Below are 19,694 nucleotides of genomic sequence, written 5' to 3' on the forward strand. Positions count from 1 at the left end.
TGTTCAGGACTCATGGTCTAGAACTTATCCTTGGAAGTTTTAAAGCTTTTTCCATCTTGTCATACAACAATCAAAAGAGAGACCAAGCAGCATGTACCAGAAATACATAATACACATGGCTATCTTTCAGGGTGATAATGTCTTTGTGTTTCCAGTATAAAATGTTATCAGACTGCTCATCCCCATTTTGCCACATAGAGAGCTCTCAAGCCCCAAAAGCCATAACCAAGAATTAAGCTTGGACTATTGCAAAAGCAGCACAAAGCTGGTGTTTTCATGCATGATCAATACCAGCCTGTCTCACAATTGCTTTGCACACCTCAGGCCCAGGGCAGTCTACTCAGGAAGCAGCAGGAGCACAGCACTGTGACTTGGTGAGGAGCTGGAGGCAGTCCCTCCCTTCTGGCAGAACAGCCTCTTGTTCACCCATCCTGCTGGGATCCAGAGCTGTTCAGGAGCTTGCAGGATTCCAGAAGCACTGCAGCACACTTCCAGGAGCTGCTTAGAGACACTCTAACCCAGCTGTGCAAAGTTTAGGTTGTATAACTACGACCACACCTGGAAACAAGAGTCAAAGCACTCACTTCCAATCTAGGCATGCTGGAGAAATCTCACTGCTCCTGTGAGCCAGGTGAAACTCCTAAGAGGTGCTTTGCCCTTTCAGCCCTGCCTGGTCTAAAATACACGTGTAATAAAACAGTCACCCAGTGGCCTTGAATAGCAAATAGAGTCAACATCCCATTCAGTGGCCATTACTCTCCAGTGCTATCTTTCAGCACAGGCTAAGGAAAAAAGTTTCCTTCACCATCCAAACAGCCCCCACATCCACCATAGGGAACTCACTGGAAAGCAGCATTTCTGCAGCTAAACCTGAAGCCATTGCTGCTTTATTCAAGAAGCAAAGCCCACCTAGCAATTTTTGTCCTTTCTGTGATCTAAAATGCTCAGGCAAATACAAATACAATCCAATCAGCATCAGTCCTTCCCCATCCTTTCAGCTGTGGCCCCAGCTCTAACACAATTTCAAGACACTAACCCTATTAGAAGCCAGAAAAGCTTTTACAGTACCTTGCCTCTCAGATGGAGATTTAATTATATTATCCCCTAGACTGTTTAGATGTTTCATAATGAATGGACTAAGGGAAGCAAGATTTACATTTTTCTTAAAAGCAGTTTTATAAACAGATCTCCTGATTTTAATGTAGCTTTATTTAAGCATCTGAACATCAATAAATCCAGAGTCCAGTCAACATTGTTCATGGTTTCAGCATATTTAGTATATATATATTTCATATCTTACATCTGATGAAGACAGCCACACTGTGCCTTATTGCCCCAACATCCACGAGATCACAAGCCAGGTGATAAGCCAGGGCACTCACTGGCAGCTTGTCAGGAATCCCTCTGGAGCTGGATGGAGCTTCCCCCTTTGTACACATGGGAGGCCTCCAAACTTCTCATGGCCCAGCTTGCAGCACTGCACCTTGGAGCTGACCTGTTGGTCTGATGCAGAATGTTACAACCAGGACCTGTAGGTCCAGACACCTCTTCTTCCTTCTGATGGAAAAATGAAGACCTTTGTGTCCTGGAGGCATCTTAACTCCCTCACCTTAAGGACATGAAAATCCTTAACTGTTACACATTATCTATCTCTGCCAGCCCAGAAGGTTGTGGGGTTTTTTGTCAAATACCACCAAACAGGTCAAACTTGTTTCAGTAAAGGCTGCTCTGTTCCAGGAAGCCAGAAGAGCTCAGTCCACAGAGGATTCTCATTCTCCTCCTTAACACTGAGGGAATGAAAAGGGAAGGAAGAAACAGGAGGATAGTTTTTCTTTTCCAGCACCAGGTTCAATCAGCATTAGCTTCTTATTTAGGTCAAGAGGTGTAACAGGAACTGACAGCAGTTAAAGTGAGGGGGAACAACAGAAGAGAACAATCAAACTGTTCTCTAGACTGCATACATGAAAAACACTGTTGTTCAATACAACTTAATCATGGGGGAAAGGCAGAATGGGGGACTGGAGGTGCAGAGGAAACCCGAATTTCCTCTCCAACCCCATGAGAGCCCCTGACACACTGGCCAGTTGTACATTTCTACTTGATATGCAACAAAATACCAGCAGTTAAAAAGTAACTTGGAACTAAAAGCCAGAAGCAACTTGATGCTTCAGAGAGAGTAGATTAGACAGTCCAACTGCTTTCTATCCAGACCTCCCACTTGCACTATAACCATCCATTTCAGAACAGGCTAAATCTCTAACTGTGTCAGTTAGTGCCTCCAGGACATCAGCTGGAGAAGGATGCTGTGATCTACTCACCTGCACAAGTGACTTGAAACCGTTACAGTAGTGCAATCTTAAAGGAGCAGATAGTTTGGTTCCTTCTCCAGGGGCAAAGGAGAAGGTGGGGAGTGTGCAAAGGGGAAAGAAAATTAGTTTAAAAAAAATAATTCTGCCTTCAAGCAGCTGCGAGATATTTATCTCCCAAATCCTAATGCCAGCATCTAGATAAAATCAGCTGTCTGTGTCCTATCCCACCCCAGTCTGGGGCCTCACTGACTGAATCTGAGTCAGAGGGGAGCAGTACCAGCTGTCACACAGATGGAGGCTCAAGAGGTTTTGTCTCTTGATCTTTGCTTGCAGGACACTGGACTCCCTCAGTCCCTGACACATATAAGCCCTATTAGGAGCAATGCAGCAATTCCCACATTCATTTTCTCCTCCATTCAAAGGTCATTTCATCTCACCAACACCATCCACCTCACCCCAATTCCTGTCCAGAAGAACAGCAACACCTCTAATTCCCCCTGGGCCCTGCTCAGAGGTCAATTAATCTGTCTTCATCTTCATCCTGATCCCAAGCCTCCCCCATCCTGCATCTGAGGCAAGAAGCTGACTCAGAGTCATGTTTGTCAAGGACTCCTTGGCCAGTTTGATAGTGATTGGAGTGGAGAAAGGGGAGCATCTGGGTGAAAGGGGACTGAAATGGCCTTTTGCTTCCTTCTAGTTGATCAGAGGCTTTTCCCTTTTCTCGGGGGTTCAAGCTTGCTCCTTGTCTGCCCTCCACAGGCGCTCTTTGACTTCCAAGGGCAGGGTGTTGAACAGGTCCTCCTCCACCACGAGCCCACTGCGTTTCAGCAGCGGGCACTCCCCCAGCTCCACAGGCAAGCACTCCAGGCGGTTCCCTCGCAGCTCGATCTGCGACAGATTCGTCAGCTCTCCCACCCGGGAGGGCAGGGACTGCAGCACGTTGTTTCCCAGGTGCAAGGTTCTCAGCTTCCTGCACTGGAACAGCTCTGGTGGGAGACTCTCAATCTGAAAAAAAGAAACCAATCATAGGCAAAGTCACCAGCAGACATGGACATGCCTTCACAAGTGACCAACAAGCCAACACGAAGCTCCAAGGTTTACAGAGTCATTGTTTTCAATCATCCACTTCTGCCTTGAGTGAGATCCTGCTTCCTGAGCTTCCTGCTTTTGGTGCTTCCAGCATTATGATTGTATGGATTCATCTTTCAGACTGCATTAGTTACAAGAGATCACCAATGATGGTGGCTAAAGCAGATATGGTCTCCAAGGCCAGGATCAGAGGACCATAAACCTGCTCACAGCTGGCCTATACTGTCACATGCTTTCATCTGTATTGGCTTCTTTCCATCCCAAATCCTTTATTCTGTCACTGGATCTTAGTTCCTTTGCTTTAAGAAGCCATTCTACAGTTGACATTACACTGAACAAAAACTGGATTTAATCAGAAGTTCTACTTGGGCTGTAACGTGAGCAGAGTCTACATGGGTACAACCTCCTGGGCCTGAGAACTGAGAATCTTCTTCCACCATTTCTGTAGGGCTGTGAAACATTGCAAAGACTTTCTAGGCTCCAAGTCACAGAGGCTTTTTACAATGCCAAAATACAACAATGAGACCATCAGCTGTTAGCTTTCTCAGCACCACCTTCAGGTAACCATGAATCACTAATTTAATAAGGCTTATTTCTAGCAAATCCTTGTAATAGTCCAGTCCTCCCAAAGAATTTTTTGCTATGGCTAAGGTTTAGCAAACACTATGCTAGAAACGAAATGCAGCAACTCAGGATTCTCCCCTTAATACAAACTGCCAGCTTAGAGACTATCGTTTGCCTTTAAAAGCAAACAGGACTTTTCTAAAACTCAAATTATGTATCATATCATTCATGGCAAAATTAGCCTGTAATCCATTCTGAACAAGGAAGAGTCTAAGGAAAAGCCAAGATGAACCCAGACCAGAATTAGAGACAATTCAATGCAGTCATTGTTACTGGAACTGGAGTGTTTTGCAAACAGCAACATATGATCACAGACTCTTGAAAATAATGGAGTTATTTGAGGGACAAGTATTGGTTTAGGAAGGAAGCAATGTGTTACAATAGCCTGCTTTCCAGAACGGGACAGTAGTGCCAGCCAACTCCAGAAGTCTCTATTTACTAAGACTGCTCAACTAGGAGAGGACATTTGAGATAATTCCTGGCCTTGGGAAGTGCCAGTCTACCAGTCCTTGTGATTCGTGCTGTCACCATTTACTGGAAGTGACCAGGCTGTCAGAGCCCCAGTAATTCTGGCTTGCCCAGGTACCTGGTACAGGTTGGCTGTTCCACGGGGTCCTCACCACCTTTTGTTTCTGAACACACCAGAGAAAAGGCTGCTCCAGCCTTCCTGCTCTGTTTTTTTCCCCAGAGAGAAATGGGTGGTGCCACACTGTGCTGCAGGAAATGGAGCTGCCTCTAACTCCTCTCATCCAAGAAACGCTCCACCCCAAAACTGCAGAGGATACACTGCAGATTAACCCTTGGGAAGCTGTGCTGGGAAGGCTGCCAGAAGGCAAGTGGTGCAGAATTAACTGAGTTCTGAACAGTAACATACCACAAAGTTTACCAGAGCTTCAGCCACCCACACAAACAGATGCACAACCCTCCAGTGCCAGGAAACCCCAGTGAGCAGCTGTTGAGCTGAAATTACTGAACGTCTGCCCCTACTCTGCAGAGGCACAAGCTTTCAGACACTAACCTCAAAATATGGCTGGAGTTTTAGGAACCCTGTCTAATACTGAAATGTATTAGCAATTAAATAGTTGATTTGAGAGCACTTCTGTGAAAAGCCAAACCACACTCAAGCTGTTCTGTGACTCTCACAAGCAATCTGGTAGCGTTCAGCCAGGAACAAATCTTGCCAATAGTAGAAATGACCTTGATGTATGACAGTGAAAACTAGCACTGCTCCAGGACAATTCTGCTTGGTCCCAGAAGAAACCAGAAGCATCTAATTATGTCTGTCTGCAATTTGTATTTATGTTAGAGGCTCTTTCAACTTTAGGTGAGAATAAACTCTAAGGGAAAAATAGTCTCCCAGGAATTTGCAGACAGAATGAATGAAAGCTTCAGCTTTCTCAGACATGGTAAATGAAGTCTCCTTAGTCTTAAACAAAGGAACAAAAAAACTAGACATGGGTATCGTTTTGCTTTAAGCAAATAAACACCCTGCAACACAAGCCAAAAAAATCTTATGGTAATCAGGCAGCAGAGGACACTTGGTCATCCTCAAATCTGCCCTGCACTTAGACTGAAACAAAAAGCACACGTTTACAAGACCAAACTATGGAGTACTCTCTGCAAATGCAAAGTACTCTAAGGAAACTGTAGGCCAGACATGCACTCCCTACATGGCTGCTCCCATAGGGTATGTACATGTCTGAAGTAGACAGGTTTAAGCACATAGTTTTAGATTAAGACTACAGTTTCTCAGATCTCCCTTTTAAGCCCAAAATTGATGTCAATCTAGAGGCTACATGCTTCCAACTGCAGAGAAACAACTGACTTGCAGGGTTTCTAAACAGCCTCCAACTGGCACTTGGAAGCACTCACTGTTAAGAGAGGAAATGCAACAGAACAAGGACTCTTGGAAGACAGGCTTGCCCTGCAGCTATCTGCAGTGTTTGGCCTTAGATAAACCCCTCAGAGAGATACAAAAGCAGTGCCAGGCGTACCCACAGACCATTGTAGCATGTTTAATCACACAGATAACAGAAGTGCCAGCACTATTTCCTCACACAGCAACTCAGCTCTTTGCTCACTTACCCTGTTGGCTGTCACAGCCAGATTCTGCAGGTTTTGAAGAAGTCCAACATCTGGTGGTATGAAAGTTAAGTTGTTGTGGCTGAGATCCAAGTACCGAAGTTTTCGGCAGTAGAAGAGCTGGGTAGGGATCTTTTCTATCTTGTTCCGGTTCAGGTAGAGGCGTTCTAAGTTGGTCAGGTTGCCTATCTGCATGGGGATGTAGGCAATGTGGTTGTACCACAATTTAAGGCAAGTGAGACGATGTAAGTGCTGGAAGCTGATGATTTCCTCAATGGTCTTCAGGTTGTTGTCCTTCAGGTCTATTTCCTGCAGATTGTGGAGGCTAAAGATAGAGTGAGGAATGCGCTCCAAATCACACCGGATCAGCTCAAGCTCTGTCAGGTTGACCATCTTCTTAAGGCTGTTGAGGACAATGAGCTTGGTGCCCTCGTTGTTGATGGAAAGTTTCTGAAGATGCACACCAACATCTGTCACCACCTGTGGCAGCTTGGTGAGGTTACTCTTCATCCTCAACACCTTCAGCCTCTTCAGCTCCCTCAGTCCATCTATCACAATGTACCGGTTGTTTTCAGCACTCAAATTCCCTGTCAGGTGAAGCTCCTCTAATGTCTTCAGGCTATAAATCCAAAGAGGAATCTCCTTAATGTCGGTGAACTTGATGTGGAGAGATTTTAAATTCTCCCTCAAGAAGGCAAGGGCTGGGGCCTCAATTTTGGCAGCTGTGTGGTAGAGCCACAGTTCCTTAAGGCTGGTGAGCTGAGCAATGCTGGGGGGAATAGTGACATCAGGGATAAGCTCCAGCTTCAAGACCTCCAACTCAATGAGGTCAAAGACTGTGTCAGGAATGCCACTCAACATGAAAAGATGCAATTCCAGCTTATCCTGAGAGTTTTTGGTGATCCTCTGGCGCAGTTTCTCCAAAGTCCACTCATTGTTGAGGTTCAGCTGCCGCAATTTGTTCTCACTCACCTCTGAGAGAAAGACAGCAAAGCGCTTGGAGTAGAGGGGGTCGTACTGATCGATCAGATGGAGCATAAAAGCAAAGTCATTTTTCACATCAGGAATGTCACTGTAACTGCTCTCCTCCCGGATGGACTCAAAGGAATATTTCTTGAGTGACCGCCTCAACATCCACCACAGTGTGTACATGCAGATCAAACCATAGAAAATCACCAGACTGATGTAGAAAGAAGCCAAGATTTTGAAGAGAGTGGCCAAAGGATGAGCACAGCGGTACATCCTGTAGCCAGTCAAGCTCTCAATGTCCACTTTACAGTCTACATCAAACGTTATGTTGTTGACATAGTACACAGTATAGCAAATTATCAGAATGAACTTGATTACTTTGATTATGGTCTGTCTCATGTACAGGCGATAAACTATGTCTCCCTCTTCCACATGAGTACGGAACTTTTTCACTTTCTCAAAGAGTGCTTTGGCTTGCTCACCTTCCTTTTTGTCTAAGACGCCAGTCTCAGACCTGTCCACAATCCCTTGCTCAATTCGAGACTTTGTTCTCTGCAGCATGGGAACAGTGGCTTCCACATCCTCACTGACCGTGGAGGATTTCTTGTCCATGGAGCCATTCATTTTTCCAAATGTTGGTTTGGTATCACTCTCTTCCACCACTGTCTCAGACAATGCTCTCGTTGTCCATGGAGAGTCAAAACACTTAAGCAAAATAGACACAAAATGCTCCAGCTTGGAGCTGGTCCTTGGGAACTTGAACCAGAAGTTGCTACAAGCCAGAAAAATGAGGGTATGTAGCAGCACTAGATAAGGAAAATACTTGGCAAACCAGTGAAGACGGTTCTCATAGCACACGGCATCCACATAGTTGTACTGGTGCCGGTCCAGATCGTATCGGATCCCTGTGGGCCCCGAATCAGCAGAGGGAACAAGACTAGTGTTGTAGTAGGTACGCTCCGGGGTTGCTGCTGTCCATCCCCTGACAGAGTCATTGCAGGAGTCCTTGGTAACCCATTTGCAGGGCAAACAAATCATTTTGTCCTGGGTGACCTGGAGCGTCCCTCCGAACACGGCGATCATCAGCATCACTATGGAAATGTAGTCTGTGAAGACATCCCACCACGGCTTCAGGATGCGGTAGGCTGGCTGAGTATCAGCGAAGTAGCGCAGCTCGGTGACCGGAATCATGATTCACCTGGAAGCAAACCAGAAACAGCTTAAAGGGTTTTGTTCTGCTCTTCAAGAGGGCATGAGAAAACACATGTTAAGTGCTGGCATAGCAAAACTGGGATTAGCCCAGATGCAATTTCAAGTAACTGTGAAACAAATGAATGAGGCTGCCTGTGAATCATTCGCCTACAGCCCAGGCAGTGAAGTTTGTTCAGCCTTCCCTGACACACAAATTGTCACAAAACATCCGAACTGGTACTTATTGTTAGCAGTCTGCGGGGTAAGACACATTAAAAGAAAGCTCAGAGAGCAGACTTAACTCCCTTGACCATACCAGTATTTAGAAATTTACTGTTTTATCTATTTAAAGATTTTATTTCAGGGATGAAGGAATTTGCCAGCACTGATAGATGTGATAAAATCTACACATGGAGCATATTTATCATTGGTTTGTTACTGCTTCTACATAAAATTCTGCATATGGCTGGTTCTCAGATTGAAGGGGTGAAGAAAAAGATCTACATACAATACAGTTAGGTTTCCTATAACCACTTCACTGATGCAACTCATTATGACATTCATAAAGCAAGTTGGAAAAGAGAACAAACATTGCTCAATATAATGACTTTTCCAAGTAAGTAATTTTGGCTTCCTTCCTTTGTGTTAATTCTCCAAGGAAAGATTAGCTTGCCTTGTGATAAATTCAGTACTGAAATGCTGTAGCAGCTGGGTTTTTGCCTTACTTACTTCAGAAATAGAGAAAGGGGGAAACATACTTTGAAGAATTCTGACCAACCACTCCTACCTAGAGTTCAACTCAACTGGGATTTAAGTGTCACAAAGGAAACCAAAATGTTCTGGGAAGTACAGTCCTGATGACCGTGCTTGTCCTTGAGACTTGCAGATGAAACTTTGAACATGCTCTTCAACAAGCCATAGAAAGCCCCAAAGACTGACTGATCCATGGATAATGGAGCTCACAAAATTCCCCCATTTGACAGGTAACACAGAAGAACATGGAGGCACTGTAACTCATTCTAATGATGGTGAAAAAGCAGTAATACCACAACATCCTTCAAGCAAAGTACAGGAGCAAGACAACTCACACAAGTGAAGTATAAAGGAGAAAACAAAAGTTTAATCATGATACCCCAAGCCTTAAAATTCCACTTGTACAGACAGTCCAACAAGTCCTGGGGGCTGAAAGCTCAATATCACTGTCTGGGACAAAGCCTTCTGTGACAAGGGGGGTGCCCACACCATCTGCTTTGGTAAAATTCAAGTTTTTAAATAAATTAACTTCCATCACTGAACTGCAAAGAAAGACATTCCTAACATGAACTCAAAAAGCACCACATTCCCTAGAGACACTAAATACAGAACTCTATTCTTTGGTTTGCTGTTTATAACAATAAATGGTCCAATGACAGCTTTGGCTCAGTGCTGCTCAGGAAGGCTCCAAGCAACTACAGGTGGTAGAGTGATAGATGAAAACCATTCCTGAAGTAATGTTTTTCCTTCTGCCCATTTAGGTCCAACATTACATTAGTCCATCACAAAAGACAGACTGGGAAAATGCCACTTTTTTTTCCCCGAGTGGATTATTTTGAGAGAAAAAGTGGCATTGCCTGTTCTAGAAATTCAGTTAAAAAAGGAACAACGAATCTATTAATGATCAACTAGTAAAGTCACAAACAAGGGATGAAAACAGCCATCTAGAGCACTGTCAGAGGAAAAAAAAATATCCTGAAGGACTGCAGAGCCCATGAGAAGTGGCTGACACACCTCTGCAGAAGCAATCACACTAAACAGAGCAGGAGAATTGTGCATCCACAGGGGAGGGAGCAGGCAAAGCTGAACCTTTTCTGGACAGCACCTGAGCAGCCAGAGAGGAGTGACAAAGTGTTCAAAGCCTCCCTCTCAGCCCTGTGAATACTGTACTGCAAGGCCTAGCCAAGGCATTTCAGCTTCCTCCTCGGAATACATCTGCCTTAGGGAGGGGAGAGCCCACGTGCAAGACAGATTTAGGAAAAGCTGTCTGTGTGTACTACAGAAATAATAATTGCAGGATAAAGCAGGGTACAGAAGTTCTCTCTACACATCAGAACACCTGAAATTAATCCAGCAGTTAAACAGCTATTCATGAAAGAAGCTACTCCTTCTACTCCATATCAAGAGGAAGAAAAAAGTTTATCTCTCTCCCCTTGCCTTGATACCACTTCACCTCCAAGATCCCTCCTGCTTCCTCCTTCACCCCTTCTGGCAGAGAAACTTGTAGGAAATATCTAACCCTTCATAGCAGGATTATAAAATGGGATGATCTCTTTTCAGGAACTGGGGTCTCATGACACTTGCAAACATGAGTTTTAGTGCTGGGTTTACTCATTTAATTTTGCTCAATCCAGAAAGTGCCTAATTCTTTCTCACAAGAAATGAACCTTAAACTCACTTTGATTTGTAGCTCAGGACACGTAGGAAGGAAACCAAAAAAATTAGCACAGCTGGTTCCCTAATTCTGCTTACCAGTTACATGAGGTAGGAAATCCCCCTTTACACTGTGCACTTAAAAGACAGCTGAAAAAAAAATCATGAGCATCCCTTGAGAAGCTTTTACAGTTCAGTGTCAGCAATTAACAAGGTGGAGCAGGAAATCTCCTGCCTTCCAGGAACAATGACAGAGGCATTAGAGGAAGAAAAGAGCATTGACAGCAAATTCCCACTTCTGGCAGCAGCAGAGGCTCCATTCAAGTCCCAAAGAGGAACAATAAAACTAGAGGCCACCTTTGCAGGAGCTGGAATTTGCTATGTCTTATCTAACTTTATTCCAGCATCTGCAGTAAAAGGGAAAATTACCCAGCAAACACTTGAAAAAGTAGATAAGGAAAGTCAGATCTCTCCTCACCTAGATTCCCTGTGCATGCAATCCAATTCTAATTGCTGATGGTTCTACTTGAGGAGATGTATCTTGTCATCAAATGTCATCTTTATTTCATGAACTCCATCTTGTAATAATTTCAGAACACGATTCTTGTTGCAACATTCTCCATGCTGGATTAGAGCAGTTTTGCTACTGGGGTGAATGACAACAGCAGACTAAAAGTCAAATTCTCAGGGGTCATCTCTGTCACTTGATTCTCCCATGCACAGAAGGATTCTTCCCACAAGGGCTGGGATTTCCACCACTCTACAGGAAGAAAACACACAGGTAGCTGGAACACCAACTCTCCCAACATGGCAGCAGAACAGAGGGATTTACATGGAGGGTATTATTCTGGCATAGGCCTGGGAGCAATCCTTGCATGAGGAGAGCTAGACAGAAATAAAGTTACCTCCCTTGTGACCAAGAGCAGAGCAAGATCCCCAGGACCAGCACACTGGAGATTTCAAATTTCTGCTCTTTTTAACAGTTGGATTCCAGGACACTTTGTCAGCAGCAAAATAGTCACTGTGAAGAAGCTTTATTTGCCAAATCACTTCTATCACAGAGCCTCACCGAGGGCTGAGCACAGAACACCTGAACTGAGTGACAGACTGTCAGCTGTCTGACAGGAACAGCTCTGGAAAGGGAAGTTCGGTGTCAGAGCAGTGTTGGTGAAGAAGGATCCAAGCTCCTTTGCATATACTTCAAAGAGCAGAACCTTCCAGCTGGAGCTCAGCAACAGGCAATGCACCTGCAGTGTAGTTTCCTCTGCCAAAGGGAAGTCATCAATACTGAGATTTTGAAAGAATGCTTAAGTTCAAGGACAAGTTGACTTCACTAAGCTTGCATAAGCTGATACACCAAAATTTCTGTCTCAACTCCTTTCAACTTATCAGATGCATAAGAAAATAAGTTTTCCAAGGGTTTTAAATAGACTGGCATTGGGAGGAGATTAAAGGGGGGAAATCTTACAATTGGCTTTCTCAAAGACGTTTCAAGTTTTGCATTCCACAGACCTTTCCTTGCTACCTTTCCTTTAGTCCCCAAGCAGTCCCTCATCCCCTGCCCGTTCAGAAATGACTTCACATTCGTAGGTTTCAGTTACATCAAGCAACACTACCTTTGAGCTTTCCTATATCCAATATAGAACTACCTCAGGACAGTTTAGAGCAGCAACATCTGACATTGTTCAATAAGAGATCTGTATGCTAAAGCCTCATTGTCATACAATAGGATCAATCTAGCCTAGATAAATATACTCCTGAAATATTCACAAATTCCATGTTTGACTACTACATACCTCTTCAGGGCCTGCAAATTCATCTGGATCCAGATTTGCACCCCAGCAAGGATCATCTCTGCCTCAGCCTGCTGGGCACAAACCTACAGCTTCCTCACTAATGCTGATCCAAGTGAAGGAACAGCAGTTCCAGACTTATATAACCAGCCTGCCAAACCTACCCAGCCTTCAGCCAACCATAAGCATCACCAAGTACTAATCCTGTGTTTTACCAAACACACCTGGAGGAGAAACATAATCACTGCTGGAATGACAGGGACATTCTGAACAAACCACACCTACACAGTAAACCCAGTCAGAAACAAGATTAAATGTATCTAGCTGACAGACATAATAAAAGCAGCAAGTACCTTCTTAAAGGCTGACAGAGCTGAGAGCATGAATGCTTCCCACAAACCACAGGTATTAACAGAATAACTATTCTCCGATTTGGACAATTCCTCTATCCAAAACCATTTAATTTCAAAAGCTGAAGACTGACCTATTGTCAACAGACACCTAGCTGAACAGTGCTTCAAATTCTTGTCTGCAGCTGCTGCCCAGCATATCCAGCTCGGGACAGAGTGAACAGAAACAACATCACTGTTGTGTTTCACTGGTCAGTTTGTCAGCTTGACTCATCATTGCTGAATACTTTATCCAGCCTCCTCTTTCCTCCTCTTTTCTGTCGGCCATTCTGTTACTAACAAAGCTAGTGGCCAAGAAGCACTTATATGCTCAACCTCAGGACAGACAAGAATGCACAAACCTCCCCATTTGAAGAAAATCCTCACCTTTAGTCACGTGCAGCTTTCAAGTGACTCAGTCTCGCAAAACAGTTCAGTGTTAGTAGACGTGAATGAGTTTCATGGATGAGTTGAATCTTGCAACCCCTAGTTTCATCTACACATTTTTAATTACCAGCTGATTTCATTTTAAGATTGACTTGTGCTTTGCAGTCCAAACCCTGCTGACAGAATTTCTTACCTCTCAGAAGCCCAGAGAAAGAGGGAATTGTTCAGGTGCTGACAGCATCAGAGGTGAATAAAGGAAGTAAAAGCCTTGATGCTTTCAAGACTACAGCCTTGATCGTTAACAAGCTACAACACGTTACAGTTAGTTTTCAACAGAGCAGAGCTTCCCTCCTCAGCAAGCTGCCACCTGAAATCCTAAAGAAGGGCATGACACAGAGCTCTTTGTTCAAAAAAATCAGGATATGCAAGAGCTTACTGGGCAGAAGTGGGACTGGGAATTTATGTTTCTCCTCCCCCATGTTTATTAGGTGCAGAATTAAGAGGGGGAAAAAAAAAGGGAGGCTGAAAACAGAGCTGCTTTCAGGCACCCCTCAGAAAACCTTCCAAGCTCAAGGACAGCCATGTGATCAACTGGAAAAGCCCAAGACATGAGATGGAATAACTCAAGTTGTTTTGTCCTTTACTGCTTAGAATAAAACAGTAGTGAAGCCAGATGTCAAAGCCCTAAATAACCATTATCACTGTATCAGGCCCCTTCTGCTTTAAAAAGATAAATCCCTCCTGTGGGACAAAACATCTTCTGATGAAGAGAAGTGAACATGATCACTAGATGATATTTAAGGTCCTTTCCAACCCAAACCAGTCTATGATTCTATGTCAAGTTAAAAGGGTCATTTATCATTTAGACAAGGAGAGTGGTGGAACAGCAGCTGCCAGAACTTACACTCCTCTCTCAGTGGAACAGGCAGTGAACCCAACACTGAGAGCAGGGTAAGGTGGTTTTCACAATATTCAGCCCCACCCAAGCCACAAGAAACAGCAGGATGAAATGAATCCACTGCATCACAGTGTCTTTCCTGAAGTTCATAAAAAGAATAATCCATCCACAATAGTGATAGTATTTTATCATCTTTACAGCTACCCATTAGTTGACTCCTTCTGTCAGATGCAAGACTGTCAGTCTTACCTCTAGTGCAACAGCTCCTGTTTACCATCACACAACCACGCGTGTCCCAACACGTACAGGGAAGAACAGCTGCACCACCTGAACAACCCATGCTGGACTTGGCTTGGCCTGCCACATTTTCTGCCTCCTGACAGTGTTTTGCCCCAGCTGCACAGAACTGAGCACAGTCTGCAGTTGACAGCATCACTGACACTTGGGCCAGGGACTGTGTGCTGGTGTTGTAAATTTAAATCCCATCAGATGACTTGCAACACTGATGTAAACTAGAGCAAAATGGCTGTGTCAGCTTATAAATTATGAATGTACATGGCCACAGGCTTCCTCTTCCTATCCAAAATTAATTTTCTCTTTGCCATAACAAAATGCTTCAAGGACAGGGCATTGAAGCTGTCTTGGAAAAGTACAACTAGCTTCTTCCAACAGGACACAATGAAGCAGTCCCTTGTGCTGAGTGATTGAATTAATTCTGTTAGTTAACACTCCAGAAAACCAGAACGGTTCCAAGCACCTCACCAGATGCACGAGAGGGCTCTTCAGCACTTAACTCCAGCACCAAGAGCGGGAGGAACCAGTTGCTCTCAGTCCTCTGTGGGAAGGGTACAGAGCAGAGCTCTGGCATAACTAACAACAGATAAGAAATCAACACAAAATTCAAAGTGAGTAAAAGCAAGGATAACTTAATTCACTGTTGACAGACTGTCACAACATGCACAAATCCATGGGTGTTACCACAGCTATTTTCAGGCTCCAAGAGATGAGCCAGTCAGAATGAAAGATGACGCAGACAAGAGCAATGCAAGACAATTAAGACATCAACTATCAGCACAGTAATATTTTGCCCCAGTCTGAGCAAAGAGGAGCAAGTACCTCTTCATATATTCCCTATAGGACTTGCCCTCGACCACCAGCTCCAAAACTGTGACTGACTTCCAGCTCAGAACATTTTTTGATTGTATTAATTAATAAAGAACAGACCACTTCACCATCATCAAGGCCTGATAAAAATCACAACTCTAAAGGAGAACCTGTTAACTAGTCCATCTTTTTTGTGCACAGAAGTAGGCTGAAGAATCAGATAGCAAAGGAAGTTAATAAATTGCCAAGGTAATTTTATAGCAGATGTTAACAATGTTTGGTACACAAGGTGAGGGCAGCATTGTTATTTCAGCACAGGGGTCAGGACTGAATAGCTTTTAGTTTCAAAAGCAGTTTCACAGCAGCAGGGAAGGCAGATATAACCCAGCTATAGGAAATGAATTTCTAGTTGCACTACAAGACACCTACACCACATGAGCTGTTTAAGAAAAAAGTTGCTTGGAAGCATTCAAGATACACTCTCCAAAGCATGGAAACTGCTGAATGCCTATACAATAGTCATGTGCATATCCTAAACTGAGGCTGGGTTTGAAAACACTTGGAAAAACGCATAAAGAGAGACTCACCACATTGAAGCTGAAGACTCTGAATTTTAACCATTACGAAAAACAGTAGCTGTGCACATCCCTCCTCACTTTAACGAGCCCCACACAAATCCTAATAACCCTTCTCCAGCACCACTCGGCAGAGTGAGATAGTGCCTCTCTATTTTCTGAGATATCAGTTAAGCTCAATTGAACACAAAAAGACTTGCTTCTGAAGTAGTCTACTAAAAAAAAGCCTTCTTTAGTATGTGGAAGAAGCACATGAAGGCTTCTAAAAAGCCTGCTCTAATCACACAGCAATAATTAGATACATGTGACCTCCACTGCTTATTTAATTTTTTTTAAAAACGGCATCAGGGACCCCCCAAAACACAGACTCTCTCTGACTGCCTGCAGCAATGTAACCAGCTTCAGAAAGTCATCACTGGAAGGCTTCAGGCGCTCACATCTCAAGCATGGCAACATTAGCTTTTAACACATGGCTTCTGGCATGCTTTAAGGAAATATTTACGCATGTTGTCTTTGACCTACAAGAATTAAGAGAGTTTTAAAATATCATAACAAGAAAAAAAAAGAAAGAGTCAGTGAACTGCCAGAACAGTAGACAAGCCTTAGGGGTTTCTTCTATTCTGGAATAGAAGCACATCCCTGCTCAGAACAAAGCCATGCTGGACAGAATTTCCCATCTTGAAGATGGGCACAGAATTCTGCAATCCCTTTAATAACTGTCCCAAGTGCAGAACCACGGAAGCTGGGAGACTCCTGCAACTAGTTTGCGCCATTGCCTAACTGCCACCCACACGGGTGACTGGGAAAAGCCACCTGGAGACGCCTACACAGGAGGACAAACATCACCCCACGGGAAATGGAAGGGCACCCACCAAACCCAAAAGCTCTTCCTATTTCTCAGCTGCATTCTTTTCAGGCAGCAGTCACCAAAACACTTACTGGACAGCCTCTGTATTTACTGTTAAGTGCAGTGAGAAGTCAGGGTTTACGTGGCCAGGAGTTAGTTTTATGGATGACTACATACAGTTATATTCTACTTCAGACAAGGCTCAGTTCTTTTGTCATCTCCAAACTGGTTAAGGACTCCCAGAATTTAATTAACACTACCACAATTAAATACCATCACTCGCCTCACCACCATCTGACCAGCCACCTTTCCTCCACATTGATTATCTCATGCACTGTGTTTTGCATCTATGTTCAAGAAGGTCCCTGGTTTGTTTTTTTGGGTTTTTTTTGGCTTGACCACTCAGAGCTGGCCCAGAGCCCTCACCTTGCAGCAGGGTTCTGCTATCTGCACGTCAGTTCTCTGTGCTGGAAGTGGCTGATATTCCTACGTGCTGGATCCCGAGCAAGTGCTGAAGCGCTGCACTCCCCACAAGCCATGGGAACAGCTTCCCTGAAATGAAATACAGATTATCAGCAAAAAAGAGGGGATCGAGTTCACAGAGGGACATGTAAAAGCTCAGCAAACAGAATCTAAGAATCAACGAACAACTCAGAGGGTCACTGGGAGCCAGAGACATGCTGATACCTAGAAACGTGGTGAGAACACCAGGAGCCAAGTAAAACTCTTAGCAGGAATTTCCAGCATCTGCTATTCTAACAGAAGTTATCAAAAAGCAGATGTTGCAGACTCACCCAAAAGAGATGCTGAATATTAATATCACAACTAAGCCTACACAAGTAGAGACAGAATAACAAATCATTGTCAGATAGGGAAAGGGATAACTTTACTGCCTATTTTCTAGTTTGAAAAGCCTGATCCACTTTAAATCAGGAGTATCAGAAAGCAGAGATCACACTCTTAACCACTCCAGATTCAAGCAACTGCCCCCTTCCCTCACAACACAGATCTTCTTGAAGTGCAAGCAGTTTAGCACCATCAACAAAAATGACAACAGGGCTGGGTTTTTTTCCTTGTTTCCTGCATGTCAGCACGGGGCATGGGAAAACAGGCAAGGGCGCAGATCCTTAGAGGGATCTTTCGAGCATCCAGCCCCCCAGCCATGTAGGAGAGGACTGCGGAACATCGGAGAGCATTGTGTCAACAACACGAAGAAATGAAAAAGAGCAGACATCAGTGGGAGAAAGTCCAACCCACAATGCTGAAGATGTCCGAGGGTTCATTCCTCTTGATCCCACAGTTACCCTTCGGGCTGACAGATTTTGAAGCAACACCCTGAAACCAAAGCTATCGCATTTTAGCCGTACCACAGTGCCGCAAAGGCAGCACCAGGAGGAGAGGACTCTCTGACCTTCTCCCGCTCCAGGCAATGGGCACCAGCCTCAACCCAGCACACCTCGGCACCAGCCCCCGCCACTCCACCGCGGCTTCCCGGACACAGAAGGAAACATCCTCTGGGAGACATAAATAAATCCCACCGCGCTTCCGCCCGCAGGTAACAAACAGCGTTGTCCTCCCCTCGCTGGGGGACACTGCGCACACCCCGGCCCCGCCTCGCCCCACAGATGGGGCCAGGACCCCCCCGCCCCGGGCAGTGTGGGAGCAGGGACGGCGGGACACGGAGGATCCGAATCGCTGCTGAATTACTCAGCAAATCCTTCCTGCTCGCCGCTTCCGAGCCCCCTCAGCCGCGCCCCCCCGACTCGGCGTCCCACCCCGTCCCCTCCGGGACACCGCCCCACAGGGGGACACATCCCCACAGCCCGCCCGTGGCGTGAGGGGAGCACGGCACACCCACCTGCCCGCCGCGGCCGCGAGGGGAACCCACCGCACCCACCTGCCCGCAGCGTCCACCCTCCCTCACGCCGCTCCGGCGCCTTTTGTCCACCCTGTCCGCAGCGGCCCCGCCCCGGATCTGACCTCACCCGGCAGGCACTGCCACCATCGTCCCGTCCAGCCGCCATCTTGGGGGCGGGCACGGCGCCATCTTTGTACAGGGCGAGCTCCATAGGGGGGTGGGCGGGAAGAGAGGGGGCAGTGAGGGCGGCGGCGCCATCTTGGTGCCGGGCAGCGCTCAAAATGGCGCCACTCTTAAAGGAGCCGCCTCAGCTCCAGCTGGAGCTGAGAGCGTTCGGCTGCTGACAAGTTTGTGATGTCTGTAAAAAGTGATTCACTGTTAGTTATTTTTACTTCTCTGACGCAATGGAGGACGCTGTGCAGCATAATTTCTTTTTAAATTCATAAAGGATGGTTCAAAGGCATTCGTTGTAATTTTATTAGTGTACGGCAGGCGGTTCTGAGTGGTTAAGTGCAGCCAATTTTAACTTGTACACAACCAGTGATATCTGTAACAATAAAATAAGTTTATCTGTCTTTCTAGGAATGTTGAAAGTCTTGGCAACTTCCTGTAGTCACACGCACAGGACCTATATCAGAGGAGCTGGGATCCCAGTGCCAGCACATAGTGCTGTAGACTCTTATCAGCCCAGTGCAATAGCTTTTTTTTTTTAACTCAATGCTAATTAAGAATTGTTCAGATGCATTTGTTAAATTAAAATGACCTGAAGAAAAAGAGGGCCATAACTTTCCTTGAGCTTTACAGTAAAAAGTACAAGGTCAGATGTGTCCTTTACATCACTGACCTCATCCAGAAATTTCTGCTGAATTTCAAGATGGCATTAAGGTGAAGTTTCATTATAATGTTGGACCAATATAAAATCTAAATCCTGACAGAGAAGGTGGGGGCTTGTGTCCATCCCTTTTTCTCCCTGCCCCTCTCTTTTTCCTTTCAGGACCTTTTGCCCTCACATCCAACCTGACCCAGGTTCAACTCATGGACCTGAGAGAAAATTGGCCAATTTTCCGCCAAAATGGCTTTTTGTTAATAAAGCTGATAAAACGAGCTCAGTTCAGGGGCAAACAACAACCAGGGAAGGCCCAAGGCTGGTGGAGGACAGGGCAAAGAAAACAC

At 45.0% G+C, this 19,694-nt stretch overlaps 1 protein-coding gene across 4 annotated transcripts; it reads right to left on the bottom strand.

Moving 5' to 3' along the window:
* Positions 1 to 1,188: 1,188 nt before the first annotated feature.
* LRRC8A (leucine rich repeat containing 8 VRAC subunit A) lies at positions 1,189 to 18,639 on the bottom strand. Of its 4 annotated transcripts, none has more exons than XM_088177720.1 (5): positions 18,561 to 18,639; positions 17,090 to 17,215; positions 11,149 to 11,430; positions 6,108 to 8,271; positions 1,189 to 3,314 (listed from the first exon to the last, which is right to left on the bottom strand). In XM_088177720.1, exons 4-5 carry the CDS (start codon positions 8,262 to 8,264, stop codon positions 3,039 to 3,041), a joined length of 2,433 nt encoding a protein of 810 aa, XP_088033846.1. In that variant the 5' UTR covers positions 8,265 to 8,271; positions 11,149 to 11,430; positions 17,090 to 17,215; positions 18,561 to 18,639; the 3' UTR covers positions 1,189 to 3,038. The 4 variants fall into 4 exon arrangements, with proteins under 4 accessions (XP_088033846.1, XP_088033847.1, XP_088033845.1 ...); XM_088177721.1 differs by lacking the exon at positions 18,561 to 18,639 and adding an exon at positions 18,075 to 18,184; XM_088177719.1 differs by lacking the exon at positions 11,149 to 11,430.
* Positions 18,640 to 19,694: the final 1,055 nt, after the last annotated feature.

Source organism: Sturnus vulgaris, chromosome 22, assembly GCF_052056855.1.
Source record: "Sturnus vulgaris isolate bStuVul1 chromosome 22, bStuVul1.hap1, whole genome shotgun sequence".
Taxonomy (NCBI): domain Eukaryota; kingdom Metazoa; phylum Chordata; class Aves; order Passeriformes; family Sturnidae; genus Sturnus; species Sturnus vulgaris.